The sequence below is a fragment of the Belonocnema kinseyi genome, chromosome 9 (assembly GCF_010883055.1).
Source record: "Belonocnema kinseyi isolate 2016_QV_RU_SX_M_011 chromosome 9, B_treatae_v1, whole genome shotgun sequence".
Taxonomy (NCBI): Eukaryota; Metazoa; Arthropoda; class Insecta; order Hymenoptera; family Cynipidae; genus Belonocnema; species Belonocnema kinseyi.
The window spans coordinates 111,814,455-111,834,347 of NC_046665.1; the positions used below are offsets into that span (position 1 = coordinate 111,814,455).

General features: G+C 25.3%; 1 protein-coding gene across 2 annotated transcripts in view; it reads left to right on the plus strand.

Annotated features, from left to right (window-relative positions):
• LOC117180367 (TATA box-binding protein-like protein 1) overlaps nucleotides 1-6,856 on the plus strand; it is a 38,627-nt gene extending 31,771 nt beyond the window's left edge. For both annotated transcript variants that reach the window (XM_033372835.1, XM_033372836.1), the window contains exon 5: nucleotides 6,518-6,856. In XM_033372835.1, coding sequence (XP_033228726.1) covers nucleotides 6,518-6,750 — 233 coding nt within the window. In that variant the 3' untranslated portion in view covers nucleotides 6,751-6,856. The remainder of the gene's footprint in view (nucleotides 1-6,517) is intronic.
• Nucleotides 6,857-19,893: the final 13,037 nt, after the last annotated feature.

Consider the following 19,893-nt stretch of genomic DNA (forward strand, 5'->3'; position numbering starts at 1 on the left):
AATTTGAGGGAATTTTCACGAATTTAAAAAAATTGCAAGGGATTTCAAGTGATTTTAAAGGATTTGAAACATTTAAGGGTATTTAAAAAAATTTCAATCGATTTCAGTATTTTAATGGGATTTTAAAAGGTTTTTAATATTTTACGGTATTTCAAAAGATGCCAAGGCATTTTCAAAAGCTTTTAATAGTTTCGAGAGATTTCAAAAGATTTATAAGGATATGAAATATTTTAGGGCATTTTAAAAGATTCCAAGGAATTTTAAATTAATTTCGAGAATTTCAAAGAAATTTCAAAGGATTGAAAATATTTTAGAATATTTTAAATATTTCAATGCGTTTGCAAGAGATTTAAACAAATTTCAATGGATTTCCAGGGATTTTGAGGGATTTAAAAAAAATGTCATACGTTTGTCAAGAATTTCCTAGATTGTGGAATGATTTTTCAGAGTCTATAAGATATTTTAATAAATTTTCCAGGATTTCAAAAATATCAAATTTCATAGAATTTCAGAGGATTTTGTAATATTTTCGTGAATTTCAAAGAATTTATTCGCAATAAATGAGACATTTCGCAGGGTTTCAAAGATTTGAAGCGACTTTAAAATATTTTTTGCAATTTTTTTGAATCGATTTCGAATTCTCCCTGACTTCTTCAGAATTCTCTTTACTTTTTGTTTATTTCCCTTAAATTCTTCTGAATTCACTCAATTTCACTCAATTTAGTGTTTTTTTTTTTTTAATATGTTTTATTTTTTAATTCACCCTCATGTTTTTTAAACTCAATTTCGCTGAAAATTAATTTTTTCCCTGGAAATATAACTATTGAATATTTTGCACAAAAAATATCTTTTTAATTGTCAAGTTTTTGCTTTGATTTATCTTCTGGGCTGAAAATTAATCTTCTTGACTAATTTTTTTTGCAATTAGTTTCGACTTTGTTGCAAATTAGTTGTTTTTTTTTACCGGAAAATTCAACTATTCCAATTGAAAATTACATGCTTTTAGTTGAAGATTCATCTCTTTGGTTAAAAATAAAACTTCTTAGTTCAAAATTGAATTCTTTTCCCAAAAATTCATCTTTTTCTTTAAAAATCATCTATTTCAGATGATGGTTTATAAATTTAGTTGCAAATTCATTAGTTTGGTTGAAAATTTAACTTGGTATTTCAAAATTTATCTTTTTCGATTAAAAATTCGACTTTTTCGGTAAAAATTTATACATTTTTTTTCTAGTAGTCTTTCTTGGTTGAAAATTAATCGTCTTATGCGCAAATTATTTTTTTTTTGCTTGAAAATCCAAGTATTGAATTTAAATATTCATAATTTTAGTAAAAAATCCATCTTTTTGGTTGAAAATAAAATACTTGGTTAAAACGTAAATTCAATTTGTTTTTAAAATAAATCAGTTTTTTTCTTGTTCGGGAAATATATTTTTTTTAACTGAAAATTTAACTATTCCATTTTTGGTTGAAAACTGTTATTTTTTATGTCGAAATTCAGCTTTTTGTTTGATCGAGAGCCAAGGTATTGTTTTTTAAATCGTCTTTTTGGTAGAAAATTATTTTTTGTTGTAAATTCAACTATTCGGTTAAAAATTTATCTCTCCTTTTGAAAACCCAGATTTCTACTTGAAAATTTAGGAATTTGAAACAGTTTAAATTGAATTTATTATATTTTTTAGTATTATTTGATGATTAATTAACAAAATTGAATAGCAATAATTCTTAATTGGTAAAATTAAAATTAATTTTGGAAAAAATTCATTTGGAAAATTCATTTTCTTTGTTAAAAAATCAACAGTTATTTTGCAATTTTTTATATCTTGATTGAAATTTTTTTCTATTAGTTGAAAATTCAACTCTTGTTAAAAAGTCGTATTTTTTGGTTAAATTTAACTGTTCTTGAATAAAAATGAAAATCTTTTTTGTTGAAATATCAACCACTACATTTTTCGTTCAGATTTCTTCTTAATTGGAATGAAAATTTAATTGATTGCTTGAAAGCTAAACAATTTTGCGGAAAATGGACTTCTTAGTTGAAGATCTATAATTTTAATTAAAAATTTATTTCTTTCGTGAAAAATGAGATATTTTTTAGAAAATTCGCTTTTTCCTTGGCTGAGAATTAATTTTTTTTACTGATAATTTAACTATTGCAGTTGAAAATTTACGTTTTTTTGTCAATTTTTTTTTCTTTTATAATAATTTTTTTCTTAACTAAAAATGTAACTATTCGAGTTACAAATTCCATTATTTTAGTTAAAAAATTCAATTTTTTAGTTGAAGATTAATTTTTTTTTATATGAAAATTTAACTTTTTTTTTGACCGAAGAATTATCTTTTTTAGTTGAAAGTTCGAACTTTTTGGTACAAATTATTATTTTTTTTATTGTTTAAAAGTCAACTGTTACAGTTAAAGATTGAGCATTTTAGTTGTAAATTTGTTATTTTTCGGTTTAAAATGCATCTATTCCAGTTGAAGATTCGCCATTAAAGTTGAAAATATACGCGTTGTACTGATTTTTTTTTTATATTAAGATTAAACTATTTCGTTGAACATTTTTTTTAAGCTGATATATTTGATTGAGAATTCATGCATTTTGCTGGAAAATTATCTTTTTTTGTAAAAAAAAATTAATCTTATGGAAAATTTCAGTATTTCAGTTAAATATTCGTCATTTTTGTTAAAAATTCATCATTTTCGTTGTAAATTCGTTTTTTTTTGTACCGGAAATTTTTTCGATTCCACACAGAAATAGATCTATTTTTTATGTTTGAAAAAAATTATATTTAGACACGTTATTTTCCATAAGAAAACAGAACGGTTTTGTAAAGTTTATTTAGAATCTTCAATATTATCTGAATCGAGTTGAAATTGAACATATCTATTAAAAATTGGACATAGAATACGAATAAAATATCACTTTTCAAATATCACCCCTATAAGTCTGTTTTATATGGTTCAAAAGAAACCCCATAATTAAAAAAATGGGTTTTGCGAGATTTTTGCGGTAGTTATAATTTTGTTGTGGTTTTTTAAAAATAAAAGTTGTTTCTAGTACATAAAATACCATTTTATACTGATAATTAGATACAGTTTTTAAACAATTTATGATTGTTTTTAGCAATTTTCTCATAGAATAGTTAGAATGTCGCGGTTTTTTCAAAAATTGTCCATTTTTTGTCCAATTTTCAAATAGAGAGAGGCGATAGTTTATCAATGTTAAAAAAGTGTTCTATTAAACAATTTATTATTGTTATGAATAATATTCTCTTAGAATAATGCTACAAAATTGCAGTTTAAAAAAATTCACTTTTAGTCCAATTTTCAATTAAAATGAGTCAAATAATTAATTAGAGTCAAGAAAATGAATTGTTTAAATAATTGATTATTATTAACATTTCATTAAAGTAATTTATTTTCAATTAGAGAGAAGTGATAATTAATCCAAGTTAACAAAAATAATCGTTTAAACAATTTATTATCCATTTTTTCTGAAATTTTCAACTGTTTTTAATTTTTCTTTAGGAGTTACTGAATAATTAATTAGATTTAATAAAAATAATTGTTGTTTATGGCTAGAGAGTTGCGGTTTTTTAAAAATATATTTATTTCTCATATTTATTTATTATTTGTCAATAACATAGCGCCTTATTCAGGGTTGCTATAATATCCCAATTTCTACATTCTTCTAGGTATAAAGCGAAGCAATCACCTTGAAAATTAATAATATTATTGCAAAAAAATTGTTTCCAAATATTTTTTAAACATTTTTTAGTTAAGTTTTCAAATCAAAAAGATAAATTTTTGCCAAATAGTTAGTTGAATTTTCAACTAAAAAGATTAATTTTCAATAACAAAAAAATCAATATTGCACAAAAATTAGAATAGTTAAAAAGTTTGAAAAACAAATGCCCAACAAAAAAAGAACAAATTTAAAAAAAAATGATTTTTTGACCAAAAATAGAGGAATTAATTTTCTAGTTAATACAATCAATTTTAAAAAAATTCAATTTTAAACCCAAAAGATGGATTTTCTACAAAAACAAAGATACAGTTTCAGAAAAATATATAAATGTTCAACTAAAAAAAATAAATTTACAAACCAAGACGAGAATGGTTTAATTTTCAGTTAATAAATTAAATTTTAAACAAACAAAAAACAACTTTTCAGCGAAATTGATTAATTTTCAACTAAAAATATAAGTCTTCAATCGAAAATGGAATAGTTACAGCTCAGATATGAAAATTACTTTTCTACCAAAAAAGAAGGATTTTCAAGAAATTATTGAATTTTCACCTAAAACAGGTAAATTTTCAGCTAAAAATAGAATAATTATATTTACGATTTAAATTTTCCGGTCAAACATAAAATTAATTTTCAACTAGAAAAGATAAATTTACAAACGAAAACTAGAATAGTTCAATTTGCAGTTATAAAAGTAAATTTTAAACAAAGAAAAAATAAGTTTTCCTATTTTTTTTTCGATTTTAGAGGTGCCGGTTATGACTTGAAGTTTCCCATGTAAAATGCATGGGGAAAAATCACTTTTTTGAGTTTTCGGAATCATTTTTTAGGGTTTGAAAAAAAAGGGACGGGACAGTATGGGACCCTGTTGAGAATTATCCAATGAAGAATTTCATGCAATGGGAATTTATTTAAAAAAATTTTTTAATTCCTTTTTTTTCCTAAAAATGATTACTATTGGTCTAGTGGAATATTTATCAGTAATAATTAATTACTGATTATTAATTAATTTATCAGTAGTATTTAAGTAATAATTTGTATTAAAAAGAATTTGTTTAATAAAATTAATCAAACAATGTTGATAAATATTCTACTGAAAAAGTAATAAGAATCTTTAATAAATGTTTAGTTTTCGTTACTTTAATATTGTAAAATAAAATATTCAATGGAATAAATTGGAATATAATTTGTTATATTATTATATCTAACAGATACAAAAAAATAAATAAATTGCCGTTTTTACGATCTGTTAATAGCAATGCAAAGAATTCGTTCCCTTCAGTTGCGATAGCGTTTTTCAAAACTTTTCTATTAAAAATTAATTACTTTTTTTTTTCAAAGTATATTCGAATTATTTAATAATTTCTTTTTTATATTAATCTTTGGTTCGATTCCTAGGGGAGCGAAAGAGAAAGATCTTTTTTTAAAGAAAAAATTTACATTTTGAGAGGTAAAAATGACCAAAAATGAATTTTTCGTTGTCAAAAATGACTTTTTCGTTGTCAAAAAAAAAAATGTGGCATCAATTTTAATTTTTTTAATTGTAATACAAAATTTAAAAGTCTACAATTTAAGCAGCTTTGACCTTAAAACATTCAATATACTTTAAAGTAGTATTAAATAAAAAATTATTTTTATTTAAAAGCGCTAATGCAATTTTAATTTCTTTGAATTTTAAGTAATCAGTTTTTAAAGTTTGTAATTTTTCTTTTTTCGAACCCTTATTCTGAAATAATTTTATTTGCAGATTATCGATTCGAAAAAAAACTCTTAAATTTTAAACGCCTTGAATTTATTTTTGACCTCTTATTTTTATTATTATTAGTATTTTTATATTATTTAGTATTATTAATGTCGAAAACATTTATTTGTGAACAATTATCGGCAATTGTTAGTTCAAGCACTTTAAATAAAATACTTTGTATTTCAAGCTCTGTCAAGTTTTTCAAGGGATTTTTTTCAAAGGGATCATAAATTGCCTCTCAGTTTCCCGTCGAAAAAAAATGGTAGTTCTTGAAAAAGGCCGAGCGATCCTGGGTCAAGCTGCACCTGTGGATTGAGGAGACTCCTGCACTAGACCAATAGTAATAATTTTTAGGGAAAAAGCGAATTTTCGAAAAAAAATGTTTAAACTAATTCCATTTGTTGAAATAATAAAGAAATCAATGGACCAATGTTAATCAATATTCCACTAGACTAATAATAATAATTTTTAGGGAGAAAACGAATTTTCGGGGAAAAAAATTATTAAAACAAATTTTAATTAATTAAACAATAATAATAAATATTTCATCAGACCAATATTAATAATTTTAAGTTAAAATAAGACGAGAATACAGTGTTCAAAAGGTCGATTTAATGAAAAATTGACCTTTTTGGTTTTAAGGGTACTTTTCAGGTACTCGTGGGGGTGTCTTAGGGGTGCCAAACCCATATATCTGATCGATAAATTTCTTCGTTGAATAATTCTCTACAGGTCCCCATACTTTCCCGTCACATTTTTTCAGACCATAAAAAATTATTTTAAAAGCTCAAAAAAAAGTGACAAAAAAATTTTAAAATTAGGGAATTTCTTTTTTTGGACCTGGGATAAAATGGCGGAGGGGGGAGGGGAGGGAATGAAAAAAAAAAATTTCCATGCATTTTTAAACCACCCTAATGCACAGAGCTGATTTGAACAAATTTCCGGCCGGTAGTCGTAAACATTCGAAAAAGAAGAGAGAAAAAAATTATTTTTTTTTATCTCACCATTGAAAAAATGTTTCCAGCTCCCACCATACAATCGATCGAGCGTGCGATTGAATACATTTATCCACTAGTCCACGAATTCCGGACTGAGAGAACCGAACAGGAGAATATCAACTTAAGAGCGAAGAAGCGTCATTTGGCGGCTGAATTCGAACGGGAAGAATTGCAGCAGGCAATAATTGAACAAACCGAGGGGGACAGTTTTCTGTCTGTTCCAAACAAGTTCGATGATAGTGATTCTGACGGCGACTGATCTGCTTTTTTCGTTACGTAAATAGTGTTGTTCTTATTTCCCAATGACTGGTACATACTTTTGTTATATATGTGTTTCGTGCGATTGAAAAAAAAAGAAAAAAAAATAGCGAGTCGTATTCTAATCAGTTTTTGCACGGAAAACGACACCAGAGAGAAAGTGCGTGTGTGTGTGTGTGTGTGTGTATTTGTGCGACTTGACTGAATGCTTTTAAGCGCCCAAGTGCTAGCGATTTAAAACGAAAAACACAATTTACAATTAGAAAATCGTTCTTGAAGTTTTTCCTTGGCGAATGTCTCGTGCACCGTCGTTATAGCACGTAGAAATAATTCGTCTATTTACATATTAGAAATACACGAACACAAATAACGACCTTTTTAGATAATAAACGTTGGTTAGCCAAAAATATTCGATGCTGCTTACAAATAATTGATTTACAAAGCTTCAGTTATGCAAGAATCCTGGAAATCATTTTCTATCAATTAATCTAAAAAGTAGAAGGAAATAATTTAAAAAAAAATGCGCGTCGTTAGATCCGTCCGAAAGCAAAACCAAGCAGATTTTGTTACTTAGGCTTGGCGGTAAAAAAAAAAAATGGTAAGTCACGAAAGCAATCATCACAGAGTTTCACCTTTTTCTCCTATTTTGGGGTTTCTCATTTTTTGTCACCTTTTTTCAGTTGAAAAGCTACAATTTTATTCAAAATTTCAACTTGCACATCATATATAGTTTTCATTGCACTTTCCTAATCGATGAATCTTGAACCAAATGATCAAATTTGCAAACATTATCTGAAATATTTTAATTTGAAAAGATGAAAATTTTACAAGCTAGTTTAATTTTGAAGCAAGGAAGATGAATTTTCAACTAAAAAATATGACTTTTGTAACAAATGAGGATTTTTGCACCAAAGGGATTGATTCTCTATCCCAGAATACAAGTTTTTAATCAATCAGTTGAAATTTTGATTAAAAAAGATTACTTTTTAAGAAAATAGGTGAATTTAGATTAATTATAAAATAAAAATAGAATTTTTTTCAAATAAAAATAATTAGCTTTCAATAAAAAAGGATCCATTTTTAACCAAAGAAGATGACTTTTAAACAAAACAGTTACATTTTAAACCGAATAGTAGAATTTTTAACCAAGAGATGAATTTTTAGCCAAAAGGTAATATTTTTTTAGCAAATAGTTGAATTTTTCACACAAAAAGACGATTTTTAAAGTAAAAGAGAATTTTCAATCCAAAAATTATCAATATTCGACTCAAAAATACTACTTTTTTGTTTTTGTTTTGTCTTTGATAAAAAGAACTAACCATCAATCGAAATAGATCTTTTGAACCAAGAGGTTAATTTTAAACAAAAAAAGGTGACTCTTTAAGCATCTAGTTCAATTTTCAATAAAATAAATAAACTTTCAAACAATTTGTAGAATTTTGAACTTAACACGAAAAAATATAATAGTAGACTTTTCATTAAAAATTATTAACTTTTAAATATAAAAGGTGACTTTTTAAGAACCTAGTTTAATTTTCAATAAAATAATTTTTCAAATAATTTGTAGAATTTTGAACTTAACACCAAAAATATAATAATAGACTTTTCAATAAAATTTATTAACTTTCAAATATAAAATGTGATTTTTCAAGAACTAAAAAAAAAAGATTTTTCTACCAAAAGATAAATTTTCAACAAAAAAATATAAATTTTCTACAAAAGTACAAAATTTTCGACCAAAAACAATGACTTTTTCAAAAAAATCGTTGAATTTTTACAAAAAGTATGTTTTTTAAGTAAAAGCAATTATTTATTTAAAAAATACAATAATAGACTTTTCAAATAAAAAGAATTAATTTTCAATCAAACAAGATGAATGTTCGACCAAAAAATATGAATTTTCAATCTAAAAAAAATGAATTTTCTGCCAAACAGTATAATTTTGTGTCCAAATACGATTGCTTTTTAACAAAAGACTTTAATTTTCAATAAAATAGTTAAATCTTTAACTAAGTAGTAGAATTAGTAACCCAAAAGTAGAATTTTTAGCCAAAAAAATTATTCATTAAAAATTTCACTACTTGGTTGAAAGTTGAAAGAATTTTTTTAAATTTCATTTTTTTTTTTTAGTTGAAGATTCATAATTTTAGTTGAAAGTTCGTTTTTTTTTGGTTAAAAAATTAAATTAAAAATTCGTTTTGTTGTAAACAAGTTTTTTAAATTACAAATTCAAATATTTTGTTAAAAAAGTCAACTGATTAATTGTAAATTAAATTTTTTGTTGTTATTTCGTGTTCTTGTTTTTAAAATTAAATTATTTGATAGAGAATTAGGTTTTTTGGCTTGGAAAATCTACAAATTGGAATAAAATTAAACTGTTTTGTAGAAAATTAGTTTTTGTTTTTATTGAAAATTCATTCTCAATGAAAATTTATCTACTCCATGTTTGGTTAAAAATTCAACATTTTGTTTACAAAATTATGTTTTTTGTTGAAAATTCGTCTTTTTTTAGTAGAAAATCATTTTTTTTTGTCAAAATCTAGTCTTGTTGAAAATATATACTGTTTGGTCAAATCTAACTGTTTTTTATTTTTTATTATAGTTTAATAGTGGAAATATCAACTGTAAAATTTTTTGATAAACATTAATCCTTTTTGTTGAAAATTCAACAATTGGCTTAATATTAATATTCTTGACTGAAAATTTTTTCTTGGTATAAAATTTACTTTTTGGTAGAAATTTCATCCCGTTTTGATTAAAGATGCAACTTCTTAGTTGAAGATTAATCTACTTTGGTTGATGATTAAACTATTTTGTTAAAAATTGAAAAATTTGGTATAAAATTCCACTTTTTTGTAGAAAATTCGTTTTTATCTTTGTTGTTTTAATTGAAAATTAATTTTTCTCAGTAGAAATTCATCTGCTTAATTTTTTGATTAAAAATTGAACTTTTATGGTTTAAAAATGCAGACTATTAATCTTTTTTGTTTGAAAAATCAACAATTTAGTAACAGATTTAACTATGTTGTAAACAATTAAATGGTTTTGTAAAAAAATAGTTTTTATTTTTGTTTAATTAAAAATTACAACTTGTTTGTCTTATTTAACATTTGTTTATCACTTATTTTTTAAAAAATGTCACCTAATCACCTTTTTTAATGAGACAATAGGTACATTGATGACTGCGAAAGCAAAAAACGGTGTAAACAAAACGAAAAATTGCCATGAATCTGGTTCCTGAAGGATGGTTTTTTTATCGCTGGGTTCGTCCAAAAGTAGAACCGAGCAGATGTTTCGTAAAAATCACGGTCAATCACAAAAGCAAATAAAAATTGTCTACATCGGTTTACGCTTTCGTGACTTACCATTTTTTTTAGTGTCAAATCTAAGGAAAATAAAATTTGCTCGGTTCTGCTTTTGGGTGTATCTGACGACGCGCATTTTTTTTTCTTTTGATTATTACAAGAAAAAAAGGGCGAACGGTGATTTCCAGGGGCCTTGAGCCATTCGTAGAGAAAAAAATCTTCATTTGACGCATCAATTTGAAGCAATGAAGACCAAATAAATGACTAATAATTGCGCTTCTTCGTTGATGTCAGAGAATATCAAAATAAGGAGGAGAATGTGGCGACGATGTGTGTGCTAGTTTTGCGTTTCCCCTTATCTTTTCTTTTTTCTCTTTCCACAAAAACCCTTCTACATACTGTGCCAAAGATGGATGTTCAAAATTTCAAGCAACGTGATGATAGCAAATTTATAACGCTAAAAATTTTGTTCATTGTAAGATTTAAGTTCTCTGTTTCTTATTATTATTTCCTGTGTGAATAGATGCAGAATCCTTCCGATATTGTGACTTGCGCTCTGGGTCTGCTGAAGCTATATTGACAAAACTTGGGATCTTCTGAAAATTTAATGATTTTCAGGGCGTCTAGCGATTCTAGAACTTGGAATATTGCTGACTAAAAACATTTTAAAGTAAATTTACTGACACTTTCCTCATTGAATAATGTTCTTTTTTTTTTGTAAAGAAAAAAAAGGACGATTGGAAAATTTTAATTAAGGGATAAGGTAAGGCTTTGAAATGATCTCATAAATACATAAGCTGCTGGATTAAAAAAAAAAAAGATATATAATAGATTTGAGCTTCACTAGGCGCTCTGTTTACAGATTCCACTTTCTGTAAAATTAATTCTAGATTTAATATACATTTGGCTATGTGCGACTCGCGAGTCGAGTTCAAAATCAATATTAAGTATTTTTCCTCTCTCTCTCTCTATCACTTATAAGTTTTTGAATATAGAAATCGCGCTGAGCTGAGTGAGTAAAAGAATCGATTGTGTTTGATTTAACATTAGGGTGGCGACTTGACCGGAAAAAACGGGAATTTAATTTTAAAAACCGGGAATTTATTTATGATTGCAGTAAAATTCAAATTTTCATATTTAAATAATTTTTGTCAATTTGAAAAAGTGATTTATTATGTTTTGGATTCATTTACATGTTTAAAATTCAACTACTTGGTTAAAAGTTGAAAATTAGATTTTTAATAAAAAATTCAACTATTCTATTTTTGGTGGTAAATTTATTTTATCCCTCTTTTTTCAATTGTTATTTTTGACTCTAATGAGCCGAATAGTATGGTAGTTTTAAAGTTTTTTAATTAAAAATCTTTTTCATGATTTTTTAGAATACCAAATTTTTTTCCATCAGAAAATAAATTTTTGTGGATCTTAGATTTAAAATTTATCTTTTTTTAATGAAATTTCAACTTTTTACTGAAAATTGACATTTTTTACCTAAAAATTCAACTTTTTGTTGAAAAATATATGTACTTTGTGAAAAATTGCACCTTCTTTTTCTAGAAAATTAATCTCTTTTGTGTTTGCAAATTTATCTTTCTGGTAAAACATTCAATTATTCCAGTTGAAAGTTTATCAGATTTCCTAGTTCAAAATTCAACACATTGAATGATAATTCATATTTTTCAATAAAAAATTCAATTATTTCGTTGAAAAACACGTATTTTGTTAAAAACATCAAAACTTTTTCGCAGAAAATTATTTTTTTCTTTGAAATTTAATCTTCTTGTCGGTTGAAAATTCTAGTATTTCAGTTAAATATTTATTTGAAAATTCATCTTTTAGGTTGGAAATCAAATTATTTATTTAAAAATTGAACTGTTGTTATAAATTCTTTTTGTTTGGTTGAAAATTCATCTCTGATTGAAAATGTAACTAATTTGTTAAAAAATAATTTTTTTTAGCTAAAAATTTAACTATTTCAGTAGAAAATTGAACTATTTTGCTGAAAATACGTTGTTTCTTTTAAGAATTCGATTTTTTTAAGAAAACTGAACTGCACTATTTTTGGTTGAAAGTTTATTTTCTCTCTTTTTTTCAATTGTTATTTTTGACTTTAATGAGTCGAACAGTAAGGTAGTTTTAAAGTCTATTTTTTAATTAAAACTCTTTTTCATGCTTTTTTAGAATACAAAGTTTTTTCATCAGAAAACGGGTTTCTGTTTGATCTTAAATTAATTTTTTTTTTTAATGAAATTTTAACCGTGTGACTGAAAATTGACATTTTTTTACTTAAAAATTCAACTATTTGTTCGAAAATATATGTGCTTTGTGGAAAATTCATCTTTTTCTAGAAAATTAATCTTTTTTATGTTGGAAAATTTATCTTTTTGGTAAAAAATTCAAGAATTCCAGTTGAAAATTCACTAGTTTGGTTGAAAATTAATTTCTTCAACGGAAAATTCAACTGTTTCATTTTTAGTTGGAAATTGATCTTTCCCAGTTCAAACTTCAACAATTTGAATGATAATTGTTCTTTTTTAGTAGAAAATTCAACTCTATTGTTACAAAAACACGTATTTTTCACAAAATCAAAATTTTTCATAGAAAATTATCTTCTTGTCGGTTGCAAATTCAAGTATTTCAATTAAATATTTATCATTTTAGTTAAAAATTCATCTTTTTGGTTGGAAATAAAATTACTTGGTTAAAACTTGACATCTTTAAAAAAATTATCATTATTGATTTATTTTTTTGAAGATTCATAGTTTTAATTAAAAATTTATTTCTTGGGTTGAGCATTCATTTTTTGACTCCAAATTGAATTTTTTGTTAAAAAATTCTCTTGTCCAGTTTGAAATTCATCTTTTCTGATAGAAATTAATCTTCTTGGTTGAAAATTCATCTTCTTCGTCTAAAATTCAATTATTTCATTTAAATATTCATCATCTCAGTTGAATTTTTCAGTCTTATTTAAAAATTCATCTGTTTGTCTGAACATACATTTTTTTAACTTAAAATGCAATTAATTGAGTTTTGGTTGACAATTTATTTTTTTTCAGGTACATATAAATTTTTCTTATTTTGAAAATTTTACTATTTGAGTAGAAGATTCATCATTTTGATTAAAAATTCAAGAATTTGATTAAAAAATCAATTTTATTAACTAGGAATGTAACTATTACATTTTCGGTTAAAAGTTGATTTTTTTTAGTTTAAAATTCAACTATTTGGTTGTAAATTGGTCTCTTTTAATTAAAAACTCAACTATTTAATTAATCTTGTTGTTTGAAACTTCATCTGTGTGGTTGAAAATTCAAGAATTTCAGTGCAATATTCATCATTTTAGTTGAAAATTGATCTTTTTAGCCTAAAATTCAACTATTCCAACTAATTTTTCTAATTGAAAGTTTAACTTTTCCATTTTTATTGAAAATTTATATTTTTTGTGAAAAATGCAAGTATTTGTTTCAAAATTCAGTTATTTTTAAATTTTTCGCTCTGCTGTATTAAAGGATTTTTAGAATGAATGTGATAAATTAAAATAAATTTTTTTTCAATCTTGCGGCAAATATGAATATTTTACTTAATTAACCGGAAAAAATGGAAAAACTTGACCGGAAAATGACCGGAAATTGAGAATCTTCCGCTGAATCGCCACTCTGAACATGAAACACGAATTCTCGTTATTCTTATTTATTTGCTGTTACCCGCAGCTCCTTCGCATTAGTTTCGCTACGTTAATCTATCATTAATCTTAGACGAATTCGTTAGGTGTGTGCGCTAATACGTTATCCGTTTAATTTAAACTTTATTGACAGGGAGCGAATTAGAGCCATTCTGAAATCAGTTGAAGAACTCAGCTTGGCTCTCACATGCGCAAAACGGTGGGCGTCTCTGCCTCGGGCAGCGTCGTGCGTCTAAGTGGCGCGCGCAGCAATGTGCGTGCGCCTAAGAGGCGCGCGCAGTAATGTGCGTACGCCTAAGAGGCGCGCGCAAAAATGTGCGTGTCCGGCGTGGGGGCGCACGCCTACAATTGGTCTAACCAAGCGCGCCAATTTCACAGTGGCTCTAATCTAATTATTTACGATAGGCTGGAAGTTAAACCGAAAAAAGAGTCTACAAAAGAAGAAATAAATGAAGTTAGGCAGACGTTAATTGTTCGGTTTAGTTTCTGACGTTTAATCAAAAGAATTTGGGGACTTTTGAAGCGATACGGTGCGCCGAAGAAGTCTTTAAAGAAGGGGCATGTTAGAATTAGAAACGTAATTCTGTGTTCACGTGTGCTGTTGAAAAACTCTGAGATCTATCGACGTTGTTCTCCGTTTCGAGAATAGTATTTTGTAGTCAATAATTAAACTAGCATCCGTGATAAGACTGTAGGAGTGAAGAATTGCAAAGAAATTTGTGGTTTTTAATTGTCATTGGTGTCGAATTTTGCACACTTTGATTACTCTTGATGAACGTTTTTATTTCTAAAATTATATTCGTGACATTTGATTATTGAGCAACTGAAGATTCAATTTGCTACACTTGTAACATTAATGACGTTAAGTATTTTAATTGTAGACGATTGTACAAAAGATTATTCATATTTGCAGCAGTACTCTAGTTTGTACGATTATTACTAGATTGAAATGCTCTCATCGTCGCCCAGTGGAACAAAAAAAGTTTATGTGGGCAAATAAATTTTTAGTGAACATTTTTCATTCAATTTGGACCTTCTTTTTTTTTAATAAAATATTTTTAAATTTCGAAAAGATTTTTGTGTTTGGATTTTTAATTTAACAATAAAATTATTATTCCTTTAACTTTTCTGAAGTACCGTTTTAAAATAGATACTATTTGGCAATTGTTTATACATTTTATATTTTAAAAATTCACAGTTTGGCTATTTTTCCAGAAATAGAGCCAATTTTCTTTCACGAAATCAACTAGGAATATCTTTTTCATGACTCTTTGCTACGATAATTTAAACATATATGACTTATTCATTATTGAAACAAATTTAATTTGAAAATTCGTAGTTTGGTTATTTTTCAATGAGTAGGATTCAGAGTTTGGCTATTTTTCGAGGAATAAGCACAGTTTTGTTTAAGGAAACTAACTAAAAAAATTTCTTTAATGATTATTCGCTACGATAATTTAAAAAATTAAAAGATTTATTAATTATGGAAAGAATTTTAATAAACAAATTCAGAGTTCGGGTAGTTTTCACTGAATAGGATTAATATTTTGGATATTTTTCTATTAGTAGGGTCAATTTTGATTTACGAAATCAACTAAGAATATTTCTCTGATGACTCTTCGCTACGATACTTTAAAAATTTAGAAGATTTATTAATTATTGAGACAATTATAATAAACAAATTCAGAGTTTGGCTATTTTTCAATGAAAAGGGTCAATTTTGTTTTACGAAATGAACTAAGAATGTGTTTTTTATGATTCTTTGCTACGATAATTTAAAAATTTAGAAGATATTGGGAGAATTTTAATAAACAAATGCAGAGTATGGCTATTTTTCAATTAAAAGAGTCAATTTTGTTTAACGAAATCGACTAGGATTGTCTTTCTTACGACTCTTGGCTACGAAATTATTAAAATTTAGAAGATTTTAAATTATTTAAACAATTTTAATAAACAAATTCAGAGTTTAAATATTTTTAAGGACAATTTTTTATGTACAAAAATGTATCGTAGGAAAGAGTTCTCGTAAAAACATTATCAGTCCATTTTTTCTGTAGAAAAATTGAACCTTTTCGTTGAAAAATAGCCAAACTCTGAATTTGTTAATTAAATTTGTTTAAATAATTAATAATTCTTGTGAATTTGCTAATTATCATAGAAAATATTCATCGGAAGGATGTTTGAAGTTCAATTTCGTAAAGAAATTTAACCTTTTAGTAGAAAAATAGCCAAACTATGAATTTTTCTACAGAAAAAATTGTACTTCTGCAAAGTTGAAAATAAAATTTAAGTTTGGTAACTAAATAATAAATTTTTTAAATAACAGAATACATTTTTTTAAATAGATTTGTACAGAGAAACTTTTTTTTACCCACTGTGCGTCCCCTGTGACTGCATTTGATAACAATGTCGATACATATCTTATTTTTAATTTGAAACGAGTACAGAAAAATTATGTCATTCGAAAAATTTAAATTTTTTCTATCGACGAATGTTTTCTTCTTTTTTTTGTTGTTGTTGTGAAGATCCACTTATCTATTCTGTGGATTGTGCCATAAGGAAAATTGTAAGTTTCTTTAAGACAGAAACAGAATTGTTGGTTTTCAACTTTTGTATCGAAATTTTTTATTATATACAGTTCCGAGCTAAACTCACTGCCTTATTCAACTAATTGAATTTTGCTCTAAGCGAAAATGGTTAAGAGTCCTGGAAAAATTGCTTTATCTGCGCAAAAAAAAATGTAGCTGCACTGGGACTCGAACCCAGATCTACAGTCGGTCTCGTCCCACTAAGAGGAGGATTAGAGCACCAGCCCGGAAATCTTCAGGCGTGGGTTCGAATCCCAGCGAAGTTGAAAATTTTTTTCACAGAAATAAACATTTTTTTTTAAGGCTATAAACATTTATCTCATTTTTTTACAAAGTTTCAGTTATTTAAAGGGATCATATGATAAGACGAACAAATTTCCTTTAGCTCGTTGGAAACTTTGTAAGTTTTAGAATCAGTTTTGTGAAGGTACACGTTGATTAGTAGTGTTAAATTTTCAGTATCTTTATTCTTAGTCTTATTTGTGCAATTCCCTACTCTTTTTATGAAAAAAAATGATAATTGTTGTTTTTTTTTCTAGATTGTGGTAGGAGATACTAGACAATATTTATGCAAACGCTATGTATTTCCCAGTTTGACAATTTTCATTATGATAAGAAAATGATAACTGTTTAAAAGGCCAGAAAAAATATGCTCAGATTAGTTCTACTTTGAGAAGTCCCTTTTACTGAACATAACAATACAATTTGTACCTAACGCATAACAATCGAAAAGGAAAATGATTTCTCTGCTTCTCTTGAAGCACGAAATGAATAAAAATTTGTAATAGTTATCTACTGAATAATATAATATAATATTGATTATTTAAAAATAACAATTTTGTTTTTAATTTTCTTTTTTATAGATTCATTTAAGCACTGCGTATTTAAAAAAAAGTATGATAAATATCTTCGCTTATTTGCAATAAACCAAATAATTAAGTTTAAGAATGAGCAGTAATCATCGAATGTAAGTTTAATTGTGGTTGCGTTGTTTTTTTTTGAGTCAGTCACATGGTCTGAAAATTTGCTTACAATTTACATTTTCAATGTGAGAATACGATTTTTTGAATAGAAGTTATTCTTAGATTACATTGAAAGAAAAGTTTTTCCAACTTCTTAGGTTAGAAGCTGGTTATTTTATTTTTATAATAAAAACGTCAATTTGCATTCAGGTTAATATAAGTTTACTTAATGAATGTAAAATTATGAAAATATGTGTAGAATATTTTTTAAATATATTTAACATAGATCAGATGAGAAGACTTGTTTTTTATATGAAAAAAAAAATTAATAATAAATATTGAGCGCGACAAAAAAACGCTACAAATCTATCTCACTTGTAGATTGCCTTTTTATTTATTTATTTATAATATTTAGAACTATTCTCTTTGGCACAGTATCATTTGTAAAATTGTTATTGTAAAAACAAGATAGTATCTGGAATCTGAATTTGGAAGTTGTCAGAAATTATTATTATCAGCAGGGTATTAAAAAAAGAAAAAAATAGAGCTAGCATGTAGAAGTGATATTTGCAAATTATTGTATCCTTATAGAGCCAATTCAATGGTGCATTTAGATAAGCTAATTAATTAATTAATTAGTAGTACACCAATTAGCTCACCAATTAGAAAATATTCGACAAGAAAAATGTTCAGATAAGGCAATGTATTACAGTTCTATGTCAAAAAAATAAATTAATAAACATGAAATGTGTAGAAGATTCGAAATGTTATTGCAAAATACTAATCCAATCCATTTTTCAGTCTTTTCATTGCATCATTTAAATTTAAATAATTATTTTTGAAACAAAATACATGAATTTTCAAAAGATGAATGATTTACCAAAAAAGAAATTTTTTCAAAAAAATAGATGAATTTTCAACAAAATACTTAAATTTTCAACCCAAAAGTTTAATTGTCTATCAAAAAAGATAAATTTTCGAAAAAAATGGAATAGTTTAATTTTCTACTAAAAAATATGATTTTTTAAAAAAATTCATGAATTTTCAAGCTAATTTTGAATTTTGTAAGAAGTTTTAATCATATAATTCAATTTTCAAACAAAAAGGTAAATTAGTCACCAAGAAGATCAATATTCTACCACACAAGACAAAGTTTGAACATAATACAGAAATTTTAAACGAAATAATAGTTAAATTTTCAATTTCAAAAATTCATTTTCAACAGAAAAAAACGAATTTTCAACAAAATAGTAATATTTTTAATTTAAAAAATCAATCTTAAACCAAAATGTGCATTTTAACCCAACAGTTGTATTTTCGACCTAAAATATGAATTTTCAAACAAAAAAACAGACCATTTTCTACAGAAAAAGATTAATTTTTAACAAAATATATAATTTTTCAACCAAATTTGGATTTTTTAAACAATTTTAAACTAATAGTTTTATTTAACCAAAAAGGTGAATTAGTTACCTAGAATGTTATTGTTGACCCTAAAATAGAACAGTTACATTTTTCAATTAAAAAATTAATTTCCAAGAAAAAGAGCTGAAAAGGCTAATTTTCTACGTAATAAATGAATTTTCAACAAAATAGTTCAATTTTAAATCAAGAAGACGAATTTTCAACCAAGAAGATTAAATTTCTATCAAAAAAGATACACATTCGACAAAAAATGAAATGGTTAAATTTTGAGATAGACAAAATCAATTTTCAATTTTTTTAAATATTTTTCAACAAAAAACATGATTTTTCAGTTTTTAAAGAAATTATAACCTAATAGTTAAATTTTCAGTTAAAAAATTAATTCTCAAGAAAAAAAACAATGGATTTTCGATAAAATAGTTAAAATTTTAAGCAAAGAAATTAATTTTTATATAACATAAAGAATCTTTAACAACAAAAATAAATTTTCATTAAAATAGTCATATTTTCAATCAAACCTAAATCTTCAACCAAGAATAAATTTTGAGGAAAAAAGATCACAGTCTAAAAAATTCATTTTCTACCATAAACTACTAAATTTTAACAAAACAAATGAATTTTCAAGCAAATTTGGAATTTTGAAATGAATTTTAACCTTATAGTTCAATTTTTTTCCATTTTCAAACTTAAAGGTAAATTAATCACCAAGAAGATTAATATTTTAGCAAAAAAACAAAGCTTCAACAAATCACAGAAATTTTAAATTAAATAATAATTAAATTTTTAATTTACCAACTTCATTAAAAACAACGAATTTTCAACAAAATAGTAACATTTTTAATTAAAATAATCAATCTTAAACCTCAAAAGTGGATTTTTAACCCATTATTTGCAATTCGTCCTAAAAGATGAATATTCTAACAAAAAAAGACAATTTTCTGAAAACAAAATTTTTTTTAACAAAGTACATGATTTTTCAACCAAATTTGGAATTTTTAAAGGAATTTTAAACTGATAGTTTAATTTTCAACCAAAAAGGTGAATTAGTTATCAAAAATGTTATTGTTTTACCAAAAATGGAATAGTTAAATTTTCAATTAAAAAATTAATTTTCAACAAAAAGACGAATTTTCAATAAAATAGTTAAATATTTTAGCATGGAAATTATTCTTTAACTAAAAT